The sequence below is a fragment of the Solea solea genome, chromosome 20 (genome assembly GCF_958295425.1).
Source record: "Solea solea chromosome 20, fSolSol10.1, whole genome shotgun sequence".
In the NCBI taxonomy this organism is placed as follows: domain Eukaryota; kingdom Metazoa; phylum Chordata; class Actinopteri; order Pleuronectiformes; family Soleidae; genus Solea; species Solea solea.
The window spans coordinates 20,983,752-21,006,024 of NC_081153.1; the positions used below are offsets into that span (position 1 = coordinate 20,983,752).

Genomic DNA, 22,273 nt, shown 5'->3' on the forward strand with positions numbered 1-22,273 from the left:
TCTCATGCTGTCACTCATCACACGTAAGCGTGGGCTTTCAGTGTGAGTGGCTGTGGTCCTCACCTTCCTCCTGCCGTCTGTCACAGTGAGGGGAACCGGCATGGGAGGCCATTTGCTCCGACTGGGCGGCGGCTTCTCGCTGTTCCAGAGAATGATGATCTGCGGCAACGTCAAAGGAACAGAATTTTATATAATGCCCTTGCAGATGCATTAATCAGAAATATCTGCAACCTAGCAAAGGGATTATTTCTAGAATACTGAGCAAGACATGTTGCAGCAACTCTAGGGAAGAGTTTGAAAGACTGCATGCGTGTTGAAACAGTGTTTTTTCCTTCTACTTAAAGTGATTTCATAAAACCTTGACAAAATATACATTACCTGAAAGCACTTGGTCTGCTCATTGTGTCAGTGCAAACCATTATGGGATTATATTAATGCAACAGCTGAATTGGTTCAGACATGTTGCTATGGCTCCAAAGGCCTTTTACGATAAAAGCTACTACATTGGCTTTATATTTCATTTTCTTTTATTTCTATAAAGTCTCTGCCTCTATAACTTTAGCTCTGCATCGCTTATCTTCATCCTGACATTTATAGTGCAAATTTTGCAAAGTGATCTTTCAGAAAAGACTGTGGTTATTACTCCTGCAATGTATATATGCAATAACCTTTTTATTTTGAGTGAGTTATGGCTAGAAACGAGACTTTGATGTTGGGTTTGTTGATTTACCTGTGAGCAGTACTTTGATTTGGAGACCACCTGAAGCAGCTTCATGATTGGCTGAGACTGAGAAACCAACGGGGAGACTGCATGTATGACAGCAGTGAACTCCTGACCTGGACTGACCCCTGAGTGATGTCAAGAAAACAGGAGATGAGAGGAACATGATTAACTGTTTAGGTGCTGTTGCAGAAATGAAACACATTCGTGCCCATAAAGGAATAATCAACATTTTTTAAAGCCACTGTGCATCGTTTAAAATAGTACAATGCACACTGCTCAATTTATAGACCGTAACAGGACTGTCTCAATATTCTACAAAGGCTTCTGTTTCAACAATCTACAGTAAGTGTATGGTCTAAAGCAGAGATTCCCACATTCTAGATTCATTCGAGATTTTTTTGTGTCCCCAAGTTTCTCAACCTTTTACTCAATATTTATGTGTATGCATTTTAAATAACATGCATACAATTAAGTTTTAATTAAATAAATACTTTTAGCTTTGTATTACTAGAATAGGAGTAGTATTTTTGAAAAATTGTGCTTCCCAACCTCAGTTTCCGAGTCGAGAAATATCTTCTTTTTATTTGTTACGTGCCCACCAGTGACACTGAGGAACTGAGGCTGGGAAGCACAATTTTTCAAAAATACTACCCCTATTCTAGTAATGCAAAGCTAAATGCAAATCTGTGAAGTATTCCTTTCACTTTCACTTACCAAACATCTCTTAGAAATGATTCGTTTACCAATCAATATGTTAGTTGTTACAGATGTGGCTGTAAATTAGTCAATACATTATGCAGAAATTTGACGATTTTTTTTATTGTGATTTGGGCCACGATCGGTTGACATCTTTAAGAAGTGGGACCCAATATACTAAGTTTGGGAAAAACTGGTCTAAAGATTATGACACATAATGACACATGCTATTATTTTAAGTACTGTAATGATGGGTGAGCCATGTAGTTAAAATATAACACACGTGGCAGCTTTTAAAGTTTTAAAATAAAACAACACAATATATTCAGACGACAGACCAAAAGTAAAACCAATGCTTGCTCATCTCTACCACCACAGATCACATACATCACGCCCATTCAAATTGTTTGAGTTGTTTGTTGAGCAGACTCATTTGAATCAAGAGCACGTTTACCTAATCCCAGGTAGTAAAAGGGGAAATGAGCGAGGTGAGTTGAGTACTCCGGCAGGACCAGGAGACCTCCGGGCAGGGAGTTCCACATGTACTTGTTCCTCGATATATGGGAAAACACACGGTCCTTAATGATCTGGGAAGAGATGGAATAGATTGAGTTTGGACATGTGCTGTGATGTGAGAACATTTTTGTTCTTTCTGCTCTTGGAGGAGACTCTTGGAGCTTAATGTAAACACCGCTGCAATCCCTGACATGACATGCTCTGTGTACTTCCCATTTTCCACCAAAAGGAGGTGTCCAAGCAGCAGCAGCAACACCAGGATCCTCCCTACAGCCCTCTGCCTCACTGACCTCAGGCTTACTGCACAGCTGGCTCTCTCGGAAAGAGGTTCCCCTTCTGCATGCTGTATGTATATAAGCAGCTTATCACCAACCTCCAGAACCTCTCCTTTATTATCTCTAGCATAAATTCCCAGCAGCAAATACATTAGGGGCTGATAGACTTGCCTTCATACACACAAGTGTGCAAAGCCCATCACTCGCTGTGTGATTACCTCAGATTTCACCAAGGTTAAACCTGTTGTTTCGTCACACATTGTATGTGCTAAAATTAACACTGGAATTGTGTGCACGAATTGCTCAAATGAGGTTTATTTCTTGTCATCTAACCCAAGGCTTCACCTTCAAATGACTTTCTCATAGCTCGGCAACTAGCTTGGGAGTACAGTGTTTCTTCTGTAAAAGTCAAGTGAGAAAGATAAAGGATGAAAGAAAAGACAAACGGAACACAACTGGTGAAAATCAAAGTTACTCCTCTATAATGTAATTACTCTTTCATATTAAACCTTTTATGAATCCTACCTGTAGCTATGAAAAAGAAACATCAGATAGTAGCGAGCGGTAATGTAGAAATGGCAGGTTGAGACTGATATTGGTAGCATAATGATATATCATTTCTATACGTTAGGGGATTTCTGTGGAAACTTGAGGCAGATCGGATTTACGGCCGCTTTGGAAATGCTCAGAGGACCTACAGTACGACAAGCACATAGCTGAGATACTAAAAGTGAAATGTCGAGCACGGGCCGGAAGCCAACCCCATAATCATAATGATAGAAGGTTGGTTTGACTTGGATGTGAAAACTCGGTCGAGAGAAAACTGATGATGATAGCGCATGCAACCTGTAATACTGAAGAGAGGTAGCAACTGTGGCCGCATGCTCAACACAAAACCTGTGTTTATAGCCGTGGCTTCTTTTTAGTAGACATTGGAAAGGATATCGCTGCATATTTCTGGACTCAATTGTATGGTATTTGAAACACTGGGTATTCAGAGATATGTAACAATTCAATTTGGTTTCTAGTCCACACTGAGGAGTCAAAAGCAACACTGGACAAAAAAGTGCTATATTTTATGAGGATTTGTCCATTAGATTTGTTAAATGCGAAAGCCAAAAAACTGTTTTAAATTAAATAATTTTCAATCCTTGTGTATCTTAATGTGTATCTATCTTTGAACCTGATCTCTGATATCTTTGAAACAGACGTAACGATTAACGTATGCATGGCCAGGATATGAAATCTTAAAATTAAATATTACAACTAAAAGTAGCCTCCTGACTAAGATGGACTATGCAATGATGAAACTGTATTTACTGCAACTGCACTGCAAACTGTTATTTGATAATATGTATATAATGTAATATAATATAATGTGATATTGTGACATTGCAGCCATTTTTCCCCACAGGTTTATTAACTCTACTGTTGTTCAATATTTCCAACCCAGAAGCTCAAGTAAGAGACTCTTGCTGACACAGTTGCTCATAATTACAGTCTAAACTACATGATGTGAAAAATGGCACTACACACCACCAGTCAGAGTGCTGTGTCAGTTTGTGGTTTGACCGAGCCTTTGTGCTTAGTTGGCGTGTTGAGACTCACCTCCAGCGTGGTGAGGACTATCTTATCCACGGAGGAAAAGTAGGCTTCCCACAGCATCTGGGTCTTCTGTCGGAGGGCCAGGACTCTTTCGTTCCCGACTGCTCTCACTGTGGACGGCACCTGCAGACAAAAAATGAGACTTTTGTTTTGTTCTTCAACTGAGCCATGTCTATTAAAATAAACCCTGAAATAAGAAATAGAAGAAAAAGCCATTCAAGTGGTCAAGTGTGTCTACCAAATCCTTCTGTCTTCTCAATTTGACATGGAGCTGATGTGGGTCCAGTTGCTGAAATGATTGGACATTATTTAAAAGAATTAGTAGTTTTTGAGACCACCTGAATCACTTAGAGATTAAAGATCATGTTGACTTCAGAAAGGAAGTTGACCCTTCAGTTCTCACATAGCCAACCTGTTTTCTAATGAGTGCAAAATACTTTTTCGGTGTATTTATAAAATTCTACCATCGTTTCTCTTGACTACGGAGCCCCTCCCCCCAACACTCTTACTCCAGCATTTAGGTTTTTCTACTTTCCACCTTTCTTCCATGAAGTGTAAAGGACAGCTTCACTGTAGAGTCGTCCTCTGTTCATCTCAAGTGTCAGTCCACACTCAGCCTCTTCTGTGAAAAACTCACACTCCTTAACCTCAGATCATGGAAAGTGTGAATAGTCACAAGTGTGTGTGTCTATATTAAACGGTTTTGTTGGTCTGCAGAAATGCCACTGCTGTTAGGTCAGCTCATTCAATTCTAACTCTGCCCATATTTGAGAATGTCTCCCCTGGATTGCCTGCGCTCCAGGGGCTTGTTCCTGGTCATTAGCAGAATGCCAATTCATGTCCTCTATTGCTCTGAGATCGAAGTGGATCAATGTTGAGGAAACATGATGTAATTCGTGTGAGGGAGAGAGATCATGGTTTCAGTGCAGAGTGAGTCGGCTTTGCTCTCTCCCTGGGTTTGTTTGTGTGTGTGTGTAGAAAGAGGCAGACACAGAGGATGGGTGCTTTTCAACTAAAAATGGATTAAGGACTCTGCAGGGTTTTAATCTCAAAGAGCCCCAACCTGTATCCACACCGTTTGATGTGGGTAATGCCTTCTTTGTAGCCATTCATGGTGGATGTTCATGCTTACATTTAAACCAACTCGGCTCTTTTTGTTTAGCATCATTGTAACTGGGAAAATATTGCACTTGGATTGGTGCAAAATAACCCTATTAACATTTATGACAGATGACTCTAGGCTATCTCTTTCTGAAACACTCTGACATACATTTTTATTGTGTTTATTGTCTTAAGTCTTCCCTTTTTCCTTTTTAGGTTGCTTTGCAATATAGGCAGTAATTGCCGATGCTGCATCAGTGACTTTAACTTGCCTTTAACTTCTGAATTGCCCTGTAATTGGTCAAAGTCTCTCATCAGGGGGCAAATGAAAACAGTCTAGTAGAAGTTCAGAAACTGAAATGAACTGATCACACTAGACATTTGTTGGCCCCCAGGTAATTTGAGTTTGAGACTCCTGGTTTAAACTGATCTTTAAATCATCTTAAAAAATAACATTTCTTTTCATGGTAACTTAATTTTTTTGCATTTATTTGGCTATTATTGTAGAGCAGTTGAACTGTGGATAGTCCAGACTTGTCAGTAGGGTTATCACTATCTTGTACATACTGTTTGACTGTGTGTGTTTGTTTATGTGTGTTTAAACTTGTTTGTTTTGTGATACCTGCAGCAGTAATCTTTCGTCTCCCTCGATGACCGCCTGGTTCCACTGAATGATGTCAGAGAACGGCAGCTCCCAGCCGTTACTCAGCAACACGGGGATACACGCCGCCTGCACACACAAACACACACACACACACATAATAAGAATTTAGAGTCTTACAGACAATGACAGTAGTAATAATTGATTTTGTATTGAAGGAACTGCAATATTCCATTTCTGACCTGCTTAAGTTTCCATATGTTCATTTTCTACATTACAAACCACAACTGCATGAATATAATACATTCTGTGTAAGTCCAGTCCCAGCTGCTTGGCTCAGCGATATCATAAACTGAGTGACTGGTAATATGATCAATGCTCTTGTGTGTGTGTGTGTGTGTGTGTGTGTGTTTGCAGCTGTGTGTGTGTGTGTGTGTAAGACCCATATAAGGTGACTCGAATGAGTAAAACCTCCTATCTCCTCTTTCCCGGGAAGCCTCGGAGGTTTGTAAAAGACTGTCACCCGTACACATGCAAACACAGATGTGGCTGACAGGTGCTGACTCTGGGAACTAATTAGGTGCAACTACTGAGAAGCATATGCAGGGACGCAGGTAAACTGCGGGGGAAGAGAGGAGGATGCGAGGTGAATATGAAGGAACTGGATGATACAGGGAGACATCGTGTTTATTGAAGTTGATTTTTGATGTTGCCTTATCCCCCCATTCCCTGACAGGTTTTTGATGTTGTTCCACATTTTCTGCCCCCTTTGGTCTCCCCCCTGTCTGTGTGCCTACCAGCTTTTCCCTCTGTTCTCCTTTTTCCATTTCTCTCCTTCTGCACTCTCACATCCTGGTTATTTCGTCTTTTAACACACTGTGGTCTGGGTATTATTCCCCCCCCCAATTTCTCCACCTTAATTTGACCACCAGAGAACAACATTAACCTGTAAAATGGTGGAGATTAAACGATATCTGCGGCCCGTCCGGTGACCTCCGCGCTTCTACATTTCGTCTGAGAACAGATCTGCTGAAGGACGTTCAAGCAAACAGGAGGATTTGTGTTTTCTTGTGTTTGTAGGCATGTGTCCGTCAGGGCCAAGGTCACACTGAGACTGAGTGATAGATCCAGTGTGTCTAAAATTGAAGTCTTGCCCGAATTTGAGTGATCTCCACACATTACAAACACCCTTCTCCCAGGAGATCAGGTTATATAATAGAAACGTGGTTCCCAAACTGTGGTGTGATGTACCACCAGTGGTGTGTGAGCTTCCTCTGGTGGTATTTGGAGGAAAATCCAGTGTCTGAGGTCCACCCAGGAGGAAGAATATACTGACTAGCCAACAGGGGGCGACTCCACTGGTTGCAAAAGTGAAGTGAATATGTTCCGTATCATTGGTTTTATGCAGTGGCAGTGTGACTGTGTATGTGGAGACGGGAGTGCAAATTGTGTGTCTGTTTGTACACTGGAAAGCTGGCAGCAAGTTTGCCACCACACGCCAGTGATTGCCAGTTCTTTTGTGGCGTTGGCTGACATGAGGAACAAAATATGCATACGTGTGTGTGTGTGTGTATATGTATGTATATATGTATATACATACATATATATATATGTATATAAATGTATATGTGTGTATATATATACATATATATATATATATATACAATCCAAGGGGGGGAAAGGTGACTTAAATGAAAAGGCAAAGAGAAATCGAGAGAGCGGTAGAGAAAGAGGACAAATAGAGAAGAGAGGAGGAGGAGGAAAGAAGCATGACTCCTGCCTGCTGCCAAGCCAAATGGGTTGTGTTGTGGATTTGTCCATTCAGCAGGCATCAGCAGTGGGGCAGGCAGGCTGCCACTTCTGTGCATGCTTCCGGACCATTCATGCACACACACACACACACACTTGTAGCCCCTGAGAGCAGTGCAGCCAAGGGAACAGTGTAGCAGCCAGAGAGTTCAACGTTGTGCAGAAATCTAAAAACAGCCACTACTGCTTCCTGCAGTGGTGTGAGACTGTCGACTTGGGTGGCAGAGGGCGAGCTGCAACAGACTGACTTGGTTTAAACTGCTCCCTCACTTCAGCACTTGTGGTTCCTTCATTGTTTTCTGTGCTCGCACATTTGCCTGATGGACTTAAGTGCAATGCTTGTGTAAGCGCGTGTGTGTGTGTGTTAACGGAGCTGTCTCAGTTCAAAAGGCTCTACAAATAGCAAATAGACCCTCTATGCTGAGATCTACACACAATAGTTTGGGGCGGAAAAACTGTATAGAAACTGTCTGTTTCCTGTAAGTTGTCCAGTCTCATTCAGGCAGGATGAAGGCTGAGCCACAACAAGAAAGATGGATATTTGTGAGAAGTACAAGGGTAAAGTATATGATAATGACACTTCAGTGATGAATTCTGTTGGTGGAGCATATTCTATAGGTAAGAAATGCATTTAGTGTATTTACCTGTAGTGACTCGAGGAAGCGGAAGGAGCCCAGACGTCGACCCCGAGGCACCAGACAGAAGGTGGAGTTGTGGAGGAGCTCCTGGTAATCAAACCTAACAAAGAGCAAACAACAAAGAACAATTAATTAATAAATTTTTCATGACACATACACTGTTTTTTTTTTTTTAAAGCAGGAAGCAGCAACATTATGAGGAAGGAAATACACCAATCAACCTCTGAATGAAAACCAGTACTTGGCTTAAATGTGGTTCATCAATGACTGTCTGCAGGGATGCTTCTAACGACTCTGTGGGCCATAGGACAAAAGGGACCCGGGGAGGCTCCAGCATGGAACTGAACCGACACAAGCTCGTAGCACTGAATCTTTAAAGGTGAGGTTTTTACTTTATTTTTGCACATGCACCAATTAGTGATAGTGAATTTGACCCACACTCAGAATGAACACACACAAGCCAGGCACAGGAGCAGTGGGGATTGGGTGCCTTGCTCAGGGGCACCCAGACCTTGACCCACCCAACCCTTTAATTACAAGCTCAATTCATTTCCTCTTGGCCATGGGCATCCAAGAGGTCACTTATGGTGTCATAGCCAATTATAAAATGTAAGTGTATTATTACACAATCATTGTGAATTAACATAAATGATGGGAGTTTCCCCTGATTATCTGTGTCCTGTTTGAAGATTTCATTCCCGACTATTAATGGTGTGACGTAATAAAGAATGTGATGTGAAACTTCTTTAGTTGGATCTGTTATTGCCTTTATGACATGAATTAATCGAAAAAATAAACTAATCTGCCACAGCAGTAAAACCAGTTTTAGTGTTTGTGGCATGGTATAATTTATACGATATGACATTTTTTTTCTCCTCTGCTTAATTGTCCACGTCTTGTGGAGTGATGTGATCGTAAAAACCCCAAATTAAAAAGGGGATACGGTGATTTCGACATGCACACTGTTACGTATAAAAGCTTCATAGAGAAAGACAAAGCAATTAGACTGTGGAAGAGCTTAAAAAATGACGAGCCCGCGGAGAATGTTTGAGATCAATCTTTCACGTTGTAAAGCAAAGTTCAAGAACTGGCTCAATAAGTGCTGTGTAGAGCGCAGTATGGATTTATGAGCTCCATAAAGATGAATATAAATACATATTATTCGAATGTGAAAGAATTCATTGAAATGACAGCACAGGTAATCTAATAATCAGTCTGCCAGTGTGCCGCAACCCACTCACTCTGATATTTGATATTCAACATCTGTCGCGCATAAAACAAGATTTGTGTGGCTTTTCATTTCTGATATTTATCCATAATGGCTCAGATTATGCGCAGTCATAAATCTTCCCTCCTTCTCCTCTTGCAAGTTGGCACCACTACAGATAGCTACTGTACATTGGAAAGTACTGTATATCCATCCCTGAGCTCTTAAGTGAATATGCCTTAATCTCTGTTCTCTATTGATTAGCGCTGTAAACAAGACAGTCTGAACCTGTGCCAAACATAATCAAACATAGACATTCTGAGTGCATTACTCCACCTGTCTGCTGTCATTCGACATCCACCACTTCATACTCATATTTCATACTTGTGCCATATACAGTATATAGTGTATGTATACATATACATATATATATATATATGTATATACATATATATGTATATATATACATATATATACATGTGTGTATATATATATACATATATATATACATATGTGTATATATATATATATATACATATATATACATATGTGTATATATATATGTGGTACAAGTATATATATAGTATAAACCTCTGATTCAATGCTTTCCTTCATGTGCTGAGTGGAACAGCAACGGACAAGTGGTCTAACGGTCTCTCGGTGTAGAAGTGCACAGTGGCGTAAACAGATTAGGAAACAAACAGGCTCTTGTGAGGAAACATTCAACTTTTCCTCCACCACACGACTTCCTGTAAGTCCTTCCATTAACACGTTAGAGAAGAGACGGTCCCCCCTCTTCTGAGGCTAACTCCGCCCACTGCCTGATTTTGAAAAAAATACCAATAAGTGGGCTGAGTGAGAGTGGGGGTGCTATATGAATGTGTGCGTGAAAGTGTAGTGTACAGCAGTTTTGTGTGTCATCATCAAGACTAAAGAATATAGACCATTACTATGAAAGCAGTAGCTGGTGTTTAACCAGAGAGGAAGTAGTTGTGCTGATTTTTATAAAAACATGTATAATTTCAATACTTAAATTTGCACCTGGATCAGCAAATAACACACCTATAAATACACTGTAAATATAGCAGGGGTCTTAAACTCACATGACCCCAGGGGTCAATTGAGCATCTTGTCTGGCCAGGAGGGCAAAGGTCAAGTGAAAAAATGTCAACTTTTATTGCGATATTAGCTTAAACTTAATGATTTTCATGACGATAGTTCACAGAATTTCAAATTAAAAGTGTATGTTTTGGTATGGAACCACGTGTAGTTCAAAAAGAACACATTTAAGATGCAAACGGAATCTATGAATTACAGAAACAGACAGAATAACACATCTTAAGTAAAGTGATATTAAGTGGCACGGTGCATGAAAACAGTTGGTGTACACTGTAGCCTTCATGGTGTCGCAACATGATAATGAAAGAGGAGGACATCAAGCTAACAGAGAGGACTAATGTGTCCCATTTCTAAGATTGAGTGACAAAAGAATGAAACCATGTGCGTGTGTGTGTTTGGAGAAATGTTTAAATGCTAATTTCTACTCCTCATTCATTTAAATAGGAGCCTGGTAAACTGCTGAGCGGAGGTGTTTACCAAAAATGGCTGCAGCGTCTCAAAACATTCGTTGAAGGACTTTTCTCCCATTCCCCGTCTTCTACCCCCCCAATTACTGCATCAAACACCGCACTTGTTTATTTCCAGAAGGGACGTCAGTGTAAAATATGCCGGCCCATTAATCTTCCCTGTCACTCAGTGGTTTGTTTAACCCTCGGAGAGTGATGAGACGCAGGCCTCTTTTTACTCTTATTGGGATTTCACTGCTGATGTTGGCATTGATTAACACCGCTTCTCTCTTTCCTGTCAATCCACATCTGAATGGACTTCACTGTGTGTGTGTGTGTGTGTGTGTGTGTGTGTGTGTGAGAGTGTATGCGTGTGTGTGTTCAATTTGAATGTGTTACAAAACACCAACATACACCGGCATCAGTTTACTGAAAGGCAACCTTGTTTGGCTCCTGGTCCGGCTCTGGTGCTTCACCTGTTGATAAAGCTTTACCATCGCTGCTGCTGCTGCTACTGCTGCTGCTGCTGCTGTTTATATACGTGTGTGTGTGTGTGTGTCAGATCTCTGTGCATCTTCAGCCCCACAATTCTCCAGTGTGGAGTGTTGATGTACATTAAGAATGAAGCTGCATCACAGCATTTAAAGACATTTTTCCTGGGAGTGATTTTGGGTCCATATCTTGTTCTGAAGCTGAGGTTATAAACACTTGCTCTACATGAGTGAGTGAGGCTGTAAATCCATGCATTTAAATAAGTGGCTCCCAGTGGCAGTTGCTGGTCTTTGAAACAGGGGAAGCTCATTTCACTCCCAGTTATTTGTATATAAATTCTTCATTCCTGCGTTCCTTTTGTAGAGAGTGTCCCCCCCGTGTCTGTGTTGATGCTGCATTCTGTATATTTTAAGTCGATTTTTATGTGTTCAGATTGTATGGAGTAAAGATTGTATCCGTGCCCTGACCTGTATGTGCTGCTGCAACAGAGATCGCAATGAGTTTTTATTCCTGGTTATATAAAACAATAAATGAAACAATCCCTCTGTGTATGCATGACTTTGAAACTGTCTATGACAGTGTGTGTTTGGGAAAATTGTTGGTGTGAGAATGCATTATTGTTAATATTATTTGTGTATGTGTACATAGGTGTGTGTTTGCATGTATATTACCTTTCACATGTTGCGGATGTAGTGAGACTGAATTCTCCCTCTGCTGCTGATGTTAATGTGTTTTTTTCCCCATGTGCATTTGTGTGTGTGTGTGTGTCTGATAATGCATGAGATTGCAATTCAGCTTGTGCATGAAGTAATGAGTGTGTGTGTGTGTGTGTGTGTGTGTGTGTGTGTCTGGCATCTCTGCCTGCTGCTTTTCTTTAATGAGGGATTGTACTTAAAGTAAATGCAGGGAACAAATAAATGATTTAACAGCACTTTGTTTCCAGCTCCAAACGACCAGACCTGCTGTGTCTCTCCTTCACTCTCCTCCGCTCTTCCTCTTTTCTCTCCTTCACCTCGGCTTATTGTCTCAGCACTTTTCCTTTGAGTCTGCAGGTATTTGTTTGTGCGCTCAGTGTAGGATTGTGTTGTATATCCTTGATTATTACACTATGATAGTTCTGTTGGTCTATAATGTAGTGTATGCATGGGAATGTGTGTGTCTGTGTGTAAATTAGGGATGGGCATTTCTTGCATAAATGCTATTTTCCTGCTGTTTTATTGTTTGAAGATCTGGTTAAGGCCACAGAGCCTCACTTTTCTACGGCATGCTGCTACAGAAATACAACAAATAAACTGAAGATGTCATGGGAAACAGATCTCAGACCTGTGTTCACACAAACACAATGGATTCACATTTGAAGTAATCTGAAGTGTGTGTCACTTGATATTTGTACATGGTTAATTCAATTCAAAATTATGAATAGAATGTATTGGACACATTCTAGATTATTTAGAGTTCAGCTTAAATGTATACAGGGGGTTTGGAAATTAGTTCATGACTGTATTCAGAGAATTGTTGGTCAAATGATCCTTTTCTGTATCCACTTGTTTCTGAAGGACACAATTCCCCTTATTTATAGTGAATGGGTCCAGACTGCTATCATGTTGGGCAGACGGCTGCTTGGATAACTATGGAAATACTGACCGGCATAATCTACTTTGGTGGCATATGAATGCGTATCTTTCTCTCTGCTGGGCAAGATGGGACATTATTATTCAAAACGGAAAAGTATTGTATTCCGCATTAATGGCCCCTGAAGATAAACTATTGGAAAGTCCCCCTCTATGTACTGTATACCTTTTCTGATACAACATACAGCTGCTCCTTTGACTATAAACTACACGTACATATACACGCTAAAGCTAAGCAGTTTGTCTGTGAGACAATGGTTTTCAAATGTCAACCAGATTACAGGAAATCAAAAGTAGGAGCCATTGAGAAGTCGCCACTGAGTGATGTGGTCAGGAAGGAATCTACCTTGAAACTGTTCATGGAAATAATTTCCTCACAAGAGTAGCTATTTGTGTGTGTGTGTGTTTTTTACTTATAACACCTGAGGAAACGTCATCACATTTATGGAAATTCTTATAAAAATCCATAAAACGATGTCATTAATTTGCAACATTAACATGGACGATATTTAAGATGAACAATGCAATCACGATTTAAAATCTCTGATGGTTAACACATCAGAAAAAAAGAAAGAAAGGGATGAAAAAAGTGCACAGTTTAAACAAATAAATGTTGGTTGAGATACACTTAATCAAGTAATTTGGGTCAACTGCCCCTTTAACTGCCTGTTCTACTTTTATAAGGCCATGAATGAAATGGATTAAATATGGTGTGTATGTGTGGTAGTTAGACTCGTGTGTGTGTGTGTGCTGCACACATGTCATGTTACAGTATATTGTGTATGGCACAGAATCCACCAGGCCGCCAGACCTTGTGCATAATAGTGTGGGAAAGGCTGCAGAAATGCATGTGTACTGTAATGTATACACGCACAGACCTGCACTGGGAGTAAAGATGCCACAAGGGCTTTAATGAACGCTGTGTGACAGTTTGCTTTGATCATTATGTGGAAGCTCTCATTGTTAATGTGCTCAGAGCTGCACGTGGATTATGGTAGATTACATTACAGTGTGGATGTACTATCACTATATACTGTCTGCTGATACTGGGAGACTGCGGCTGAGTCCATGTGAACATGATGGTCTGTACACTGAAAAAAGAAAATGGCTGACACATATACAAATGTTTTGTTATATAACATATATATATGTATATATATATGTGTATATATATATATATATATATATATATATATATATATATATATAACAATAAAAAAACAAAAAAAAACTAGACACTAGAAATAATCAGAACGGGTGAATGTTAAGTTGTGCACCCTGAGAAATGGTTATTCTGGACCATATTATTTAATTGGACAGATAATCCAAACTGAGTACACAAATAAAAGTGTCTCTACTTTTAATAGTTAAATTAAAAAGTACTGTTAAAAACCACAGTACTGTGTGCTGCTGGCCCACTTCAAGCACTGCACCATTCTCCATTAATGTGAACTTTTACTTTGAAATTCTGTGAGATATCATGATGGAATATTGTGTTATTACTGTTATCACTACTAAACATTGTTTCGTCACACTTTCTTTCTCTAGACCAGCCCCCTCTTCACCAGACTAGATGTCCATTGGGCCCCAGACCCCTGACCTACATGAATGAATTGTTCCAGTAACAAGTTGTCTTAATTTAATTTGGTTTGATGTAGTCTGAATTCATTTAGCTATAGTTCCCAACATTCCCCAACCAAATGGAATTCAAATCAAATGTTTTGTTCCCATTAGCATTAACACTGGCAGAGCCGGGGATCGAATCAACAACCTTCCAATTTGGTGGATCCACCACTGATCCACCACTATTAATATAACTCAGCGCTGGAACTATATGCAATAGTTTCTGTTGTTTTCTTTAATATTAGTTGTAAAGTTTCCTCATATCCCTCGAGTGTTCTCTACAATTTCAATTTACCATGATATAAAAGAGAAGTCATAACAAATTTATTATTCCCATAAAGGCTATTAATTTTGAACAAGTGGTGCACACAAAACTTAGACAGATACAAGCTATAATAGAGCACAATGAGGAAATGTTAATATCTAAGAATGATTAACAAGATTATAGACAATAAAAAAAGTCACAGTTTAAAGATGGATTTTTGGAGCAGCAGTTGATATAGTGGCAAAAAACATAATAACGTACATAACCTTCTGTGAGTTATGTGATTCTCCCACAATCAAAGCTACGTTTCCTAAGATGGCAGATTGTGTGTGTGTGTGTGTGTGTGTGTGTGTATTTGTGTTGTCTGATAAGCAGATCTGCTTCTCCTCAACATCACCGCCTCATCTCCACCTCTCTCACTCAAACTCCCATCAGCCCCAGCCTCCCTTCGCCCTCCCCGACTCCTTTTTTTCCTTCCATTTTGTCTGCGTCTGATTTTATGTTTCGCTGTGATGAAAACACGAGCACTCGTTCCCTTCCCTTCCCTCATTTCCTCTCTGCTTCCTCCCTCCCTGACCTCTGATGCCTAAGACACTTACCATTTCACGATTATTGAGGGTTATTGAGTTTGGGTAAAAAGCAGAGTGAGGGTGGTGGCTGGGGTTCTCTTGATTGACAGCATCTTCCGGTCAGTTGATCTCCACTCTGCTCCCCCGTAAAGGTCAAGGTGTCGATAAAACACGAGTGTGTTTCCCAGTGTTTGTGTTGGTGCAGGTGTCCCCCCTCCATGTATGATGAACACACTTGTGTGTATGGATTAGCTGCCAGAATGCTAACAGGCTAATGTCAATACTCTTTATTTTCATACACGCCTCATTGAGCTCAGTACGACCTGAATAACAGACTGTCCTGATAATGTCAACACACACACACACACACACACAAAAACTTGTTTTTATAGCTTAGTGAGGACACCTCATTGACTAAATGTATTCCCTAGCTTCTTACACTATCCTAAACCATCAGAACTAATTGTTGAACCCTAACCTAAACCCAATTCTAACCCTAAAACCAGGTCTTAACCCTGAAAAAGCCCTTTACAGTTGTGGGACCCAGACAAAATGTCTCCACGAGGTCAAAAAGTCCTCACAAAGATAGGTTTGTATGTTTTTTAAGTGAAGTACAAACACACACACACACTATAAATTACTGTTATATTTCTTAAATACAGGAGAAAAAATATCAGTGCTGTTAAAATGAAGCAAGGCCTTGCTGGGATGGATTATGAGCCAGTGGGCCCCTGAGTGGGAAAGGGCCTCCAACAACAGTACAAAGCAATTTGTAAGAAAAAAAAAAAAAGGAAATTCAACAAACTTTTGACTCAGTTTTCTCTATATTTGAACTTTGAATAATTATAATAATGCTATTAATTAGACATATCACATAATTTAATCTTTTGTTAGTGGGAAAACATAGCCCAAGGAGCCCTATATAAATATATAAACATGCTTTTTACGCAGTCAAACTCAGTCAATAATCCTGAGCTGATATCAGAGGTGGATAACATAAATCGGACCCCATTAAAATGTCAGGATGAATAAGGTACTCATGAAAATATGGAGATTTTAGCACAGAAGCTTGGGCTTCAGGCCCGTTCAGTAATCCATTCACGAGGCCTCGGTTCAGGCACTAAAGCAGCTTACGGTCGAGTTGAGCTCCATCGTTCCTGTCTCACAATTACTGGCTCATTTATTAGCCGCTCAGATAGCGGTCGATCCTTAATGTCCAGTCACATTAACTCATCACCACTCACTCTTTCATCTCTATTGTCAGTTTTCACATTTTGTGGTCTCTCAGTTTAGATACTTGTTCATACTTTCGCTCTCTCAGGTGCCAAATGTGGTTTCTTGTTGGGAGCCGGTGATGTCAATTTCTTGCCAAGAAGCTTCAGGCGTTGTTGAATTTTACAAGACCAGTGGTTACAAATACGTCCTTTCATCCACTGCTGTGACTATACTTTCCATCGCTGTACATGTCTGAGGCTCATTTGACAATTCTTAGCACTAACAACTACCAGTATATCACAATGTACAGTGTATGTATATACTGCTTCAGAAGATAAGTCAGTCAGTGCTACGGTTTGTCAACCGTAAGAGACAGTTTTTAAAGCGGAACTTTGCAAATCTGGTCAGTTTTTCGCCATCGTTTATAAAAATGGTCTTTACAACAATAGCAAACATCAAGGACGTGCACATACACATAAACACAGCGAGAACAGAGCATTTAACCCAAAGATACTTACACGTGTGACACAAAAACGCATGATTCTGTGGTTTCCAGTTCTCGACATTTGAGAAAAGCATGATTTCTCACGAGACCCGAGGCTTTTGCGAGACCTCCTGATTCTTGCAAGGCTGTTTTCCCGCTAATAGACAGTAGGGGGCAGTGGAGACAGCCCCCCAAATCTCCGCCCAACAATACATTTAATCATCACAATGACTGTGAAAAAGTTAAATTAGGGTAAAAGTCTCCATATTTCCCTCCACGGCTATACAATGACACGACTGCATTATATAACTCTATCATTGCAGCTACAGACTGAGTATTTCAGTATTTCACAGTGGGAAAGTGTCTGTGTATGTGACAACGTGAGGTGACGTGGGGGGATGGGGGGGGGGGGGGGTGTTTAGTATTTAACAGCAGAAAGAAAACAATGAGGCAGTGAAATATGGAGAAAAGTGACAGACAGACAGGGACGCAATAAATGCAGATAAAAATACAGTATGTGACCAGCTGCTGCCTCTGGGACTCTCTCTCTCACACACACACACACACGCACACACACACACACCGCTGCAGCTCTATCTAGAGGCAATGGGTCAGGAGCTGGGCAAAAAAAACAAAAACTGCATTAAATATACCATCAGATAGAAACAGATGCAGAGGAGGAATAGAAAATAAATCAATAATAGGAAGATTTATTTGATTATTTGGATACTAAATTATTATATAGATCTATTAATGTTTATTCTTCTACATTGTTGTATTAATCTTTGAATGTTCCATTCGGGCTTAGTATTGTGGGAGATGCCATCATTTCCATTTTGCTGTATGTCACGTATATTCACAGCAGAAACTGACACGACTGTTGACTTGACTAGAGATGGAAATGTGAAAGGCGGTTGGTGGGGTGGGGGGGGGGGGGGGGGGTGAGAGACAGACTGAGAGACGGGAGGATAAACAGAGAGTTCGGGTTTCAGCGTGCAGAGGAATGAGGTCTTTTAGTGTCCATTTACATTAAACATGAGAGAGCGAGGGAGGTGGAGAGGACAGAGGGAGAAGATTCATGCTCATCTTTATCTTATGGAAGCAGCAACATTTTCTCCTCTTTTCTTCTCATTTTCACATCTTTACTTATCTTTATTCTCATTTCTCTCTCTGTGTGTGTGTGTGTGTGTGTGTGTGTGTGTACATGAATATGTACATGTCTGCAAGTGAAAAAGAAGGTGTGTCCAGATGTTAAATCCTGTCCTGCAGCTGCTTTATGCACATGCTAGGAACTCTCTCACTCACACACACACACTCACACACACACACACACACACACACACACACACACCTCTGACGGCCCTGCTGCCCGTCCTTGTAGCAGATGGACAGATAAGCCATCTCCTTCAATCACTCCCTCTTATTCATCTTCTTGTCTCTCCTTCCCTCCATCCCTCCCTCTGCCTCCTCATCCTTCACTACCTTGACAGTGATGTAGTTCCGCTCATATGAAATTGAACTGCAGCTTCACCTTCACTGTGAAACCCAATGAAACCTTTGTCAGTTTTTTAGAAACACTTTCATAGTGAGACGGTGGTTCCTCAAACGAAAAAATTAAAAGTCTGTTTTTGATATTTATTCATTCATTTTGCATCATAACTGGGTTTTTATAGTGAACTATGTAGCGTTCCATATCAAAACAAGCACTTTTATTTTGAAATTCTTGGAATTACTGTCACAAATATTGTTCATACGTGATATAATTTGAGGTGTGTGTAGAAATATGGAATTGTGCCATATTTTTAAAGAATATCACATCATGAAAAACCTAAACCGGTGAATTGAATTGATATTTTGAGCTATTCTGTTTACAGATCCAGTCACAAGACGAAACACGAGAAGCCGTTTGGGTTTGATCGTCTGCCGTGGCCTGACATCGTTGTATCTCTGTCTCTGAGTGAAGCTGACACATGAACTGATATGTGAATCACTGTCAGGGCAGTTCTCTCCCTCATGAGGAGGCTGTGTAACCGCTCCCTTGTGTGTTGCCATGGAGATCCGAGTGGTCGTGTCCCGCTCTTGTCAAATAATAAAAGAGGTCACAGCGATCTGACTATTGCTGTTGACTTGAGATGTTTTATTATCATTATTATTCTAGTGCTAAAATGGCGCCATTTGTTTAATAATTGAATAATTGATGTAATGTAAAATACAGTGATGTTTTCCCTCACTTTGATTAATGCGTCACTTCATGTGATTTTTGTTGTTGTCATTAAACTGCCTCTGTTTAGTCATCTGAAACTGAAATTATGTCAGATTATTTGTATGCTGTGTCCTTCATTTTATAAACAAACTCCAGCAATCAATATTATCTGACCTAAGTGAGGGAGAGTTTGTGTGTATACACCAACACGGCTGCGGCGGGCGTGGGCAAGATATACATATATCTATATATGTATATATATATATATCTGTGTGTGTATATATCTATCTCTCTCTCTCTCTCTCTCTCTATATATATATATATATATATATATATATATATATACAGATATATATATATTATATATGTATTTATGTGACATACGATGTGGTGTCAAAACACGGTGTTTTATTCTGACAAGCAAACCGGACGTTTTATTTCCCTACTTCCTCTCCCACTCACGCTGAATTCTGCTGAATTTATGCGGCTGTGCTGCAACACAACACGTTCCACACGCAGTGTATTTCGGGGGTAAGAGTAACAGCAACATCCTTTGTTGTTATCAAGCCAAAGTCCAGTCTTTGTATTTTATTGAAGACCCTTTCAGCATAAAACGCCCCTCAAAGTGATTCACAGAAACACAGAATGTTTGAAAATAGCCGTGCCTCTTTTTCTTTTCAAAACTCTACGAGTCTTTGAACTCCCTTTTTTCCCCCATCAGACCCAAACATCGTGACTCCACAGCAGCAGCAGCACAACATTTCAGATATTAGTAATTTACAGACATGGCACACCCCAACAACAACAGCAAAAGGCAGTTATTTGTGATGCCTCCAGTGCAGTCAGCCTCACTGTATTAAAAGCCTCTGGTCCTCTGTGTCTCTTAGTTATATAGTAGCTGCAGACGCACTAATGGATTCCTGTGCCATGCAGCTTTGTCTTCCTCAGTTTCCAAAGAATCATTACCGCTGAAGTGCCGGGCCAAAAAGGAATGATCCTTTTACATTTGGATCCAATTGTTTTAATGCACTGTACATTAAGTCAGTCACTTTTCATCTAAAGTGACAACTGACTCCTGTATGAATATCATTTTCTCCATCTGGCCTAATGATGTGTTAAAACACGCAACAATCTTGCAAACAACACCTTTTACATTAACACTCATTACATGAACAGGCTGACAGCACATGCATCATCAAAATCACCACATACTCAGCTGTTATTACACTTTTACCCAAATTCACAATCCGGATCCAAATCTCAAACAATGGACTTCACGTAATAATAAGACATTATTACTTACGATGACTCACAGAGGCCATGGAATAATAATAATAACAAAAAAGGTCAATTAAGAAGTTAATCGAGGTTTACACAAGGTTTTTTTAAATTTAAAGTTATATTTAAGGTTTCATACTAATGGAATTATGAGAAATATCTTTGCTGGATGTTTTTAATGAAAGTTAAATGAAAGCTTTTTAAATCATACTCATCTTGCCAAGCATTTTGAGGTGCAGTGTGTTAAAACTTAATACAAAAACTATTCTATCTTGTTAAATCACACATTTTTTCCACATATTTGTTTTCACATTTACACAAAATCACAGCATCTCATATACGTAATTAAACATACGTAAAAAAAAACAACCAGTTTTTCTATTAAATATAATAAAAATCTGGTCTCTTCTTCAAAGGCCTCAAAAGCCAAAATAGTGTAAAACACTGAGCTTCAAAATAAAATCCAGGTTCTGGAATAAAGTGAGTTCTATCAAATCATATGCTCAAGTTACAAATAACTGTTTGCGTACATGCAGCGGTGTTTTTTTGTTGTCGATGTGATATTTCAGGTTTGAAACCACTACATTCCAGCCTCGGTCCAGTTATTGTCCCTGTTGACATTATGGAGGTCCTGAACTCTGCCTGACAAACCACTGTATCCACACCAAGCCTCTTATATCCTATCTGCTGTTGTTTCTGGACTCATACGATCATCATTTACATAAATAAACTGACCGACGTTCACCCTGTCATTACACAAAATCCCTCCACTGCTGAGTATGTTCCTGTGTGTGTGTGTGTGTGTGTGTGTGTTTATTTTAATTCCACTCTCCTTACGCTCGTCTTTATCTTTATCTCTTTCTTTCTTTGCCTCCGTCTCTTCTTAATTACACAACGACGGGACGACTAAGCTCTCTAATCTGAGTGGATATGACCCCCACCACCGGCTGATCCCTTAACACTGTTACTTATACCTCAGTCCCACACACACACACACACACACACACACACATAGAGCTGCAGCAGAGAAGCATGTAAAAGATAAATTAATAACATCAGGATTTATGTCCTTAATCATGTTCATATAAATCCATAATATCAGAGTAGAAAGAGTGAATATTCTGTTTGTTGTTTTCTAACGTTCAGGGTCCTGGTACAGACCTTGAATTTCATAAAAAGAATGATTCACTCTTTTCAGTTTTTCTTTCATAATTAGACAAATCAGCTGAAACTAAATTGGTGACATGGGTAAAAAAAAAAAAATTGACTTCAACTCATGACAGAATGGCAGATGTATGCAGATTAAAAGCAGCACTTTTTTAAAGGTAGCTTTATTTTTTGCATAAATCCACGTTTTCAAGTGTAGCCAAAAAGAAAAGATGAAATGAAAAAGCCCTGTTTTGAATAAAGTATTTAGGCCTCATCTCTACCCCAAATGAACACACGTCAGCAGCATGTTGCAGTGAACGAGGGAGCGAGTGTGACAAACTTCATCATGAGGGGCTGTTGGTTTATATATAGAAATGGGAGCACAGCTGTCTGTCCATTAGGCTAAAAGCACAGCGGCACTGGAACATGAACTGTGAAGTCAGTTGCCCGCTGCTTGCCTCTGTATGTCGAGACTGAGAGGAGAAAAAGGGAAAGAGATCTCAATATAGCAGCTGAGAGACTGGAGGACTTGTGAAGAGGTAAGGATGAGAGCGAGAGGATGAAGACCAAGGGCCCTGCACAAAAATGGCTTTAAGTTCAAGGTCTGTTATCTGAGATGTGGATGGG

At 40.0% G+C, this 22,273-nt stretch overlaps 1 protein-coding gene and 1 long non-coding RNA gene across 2 annotated transcripts in view; one reads left to right on the forward strand and one right to left on the reverse strand.

Moving 5' to 3' along the window:
- LOC131447169 (exostosin-1c) overlaps positions 1-22,273 on the reverse strand; it is a 103,371-nt gene that overhangs the window by 5,904 nt on the left and 75,194 nt on the right. Inside the window, exons 3-8 of the mRNA XM_058618711.1 lie at positions 7,972-8,065; positions 5,540-5,647; positions 3,820-3,939; positions 1,875-2,007; positions 731-849; positions 64-159 (exon numbers count right to left, since the gene is read on the reverse strand). Of these exons, the coding sequence (XP_058474694.1) occupies positions 64-159; positions 731-849; positions 1,875-2,007; positions 3,820-3,939; positions 5,540-5,647; positions 7,972-8,065 (670 nt within the window). The remainder of the gene's footprint in view (positions 1-63; positions 160-730; positions 850-1,874; positions 2,008-3,819; positions 3,940-5,539; positions 5,648-7,971; positions 8,066-22,273) is intronic.
- Positions 2,001-5,218, forward strand: LOC131447170 (uncharacterized). Its single transcript, XR_009234004.1, has 3 exons — positions 2,001-2,281; positions 3,626-3,672; positions 3,801-5,218. It is a non-coding gene; the product is annotated as an uncharacterized LOC131447170 (long non-coding RNA).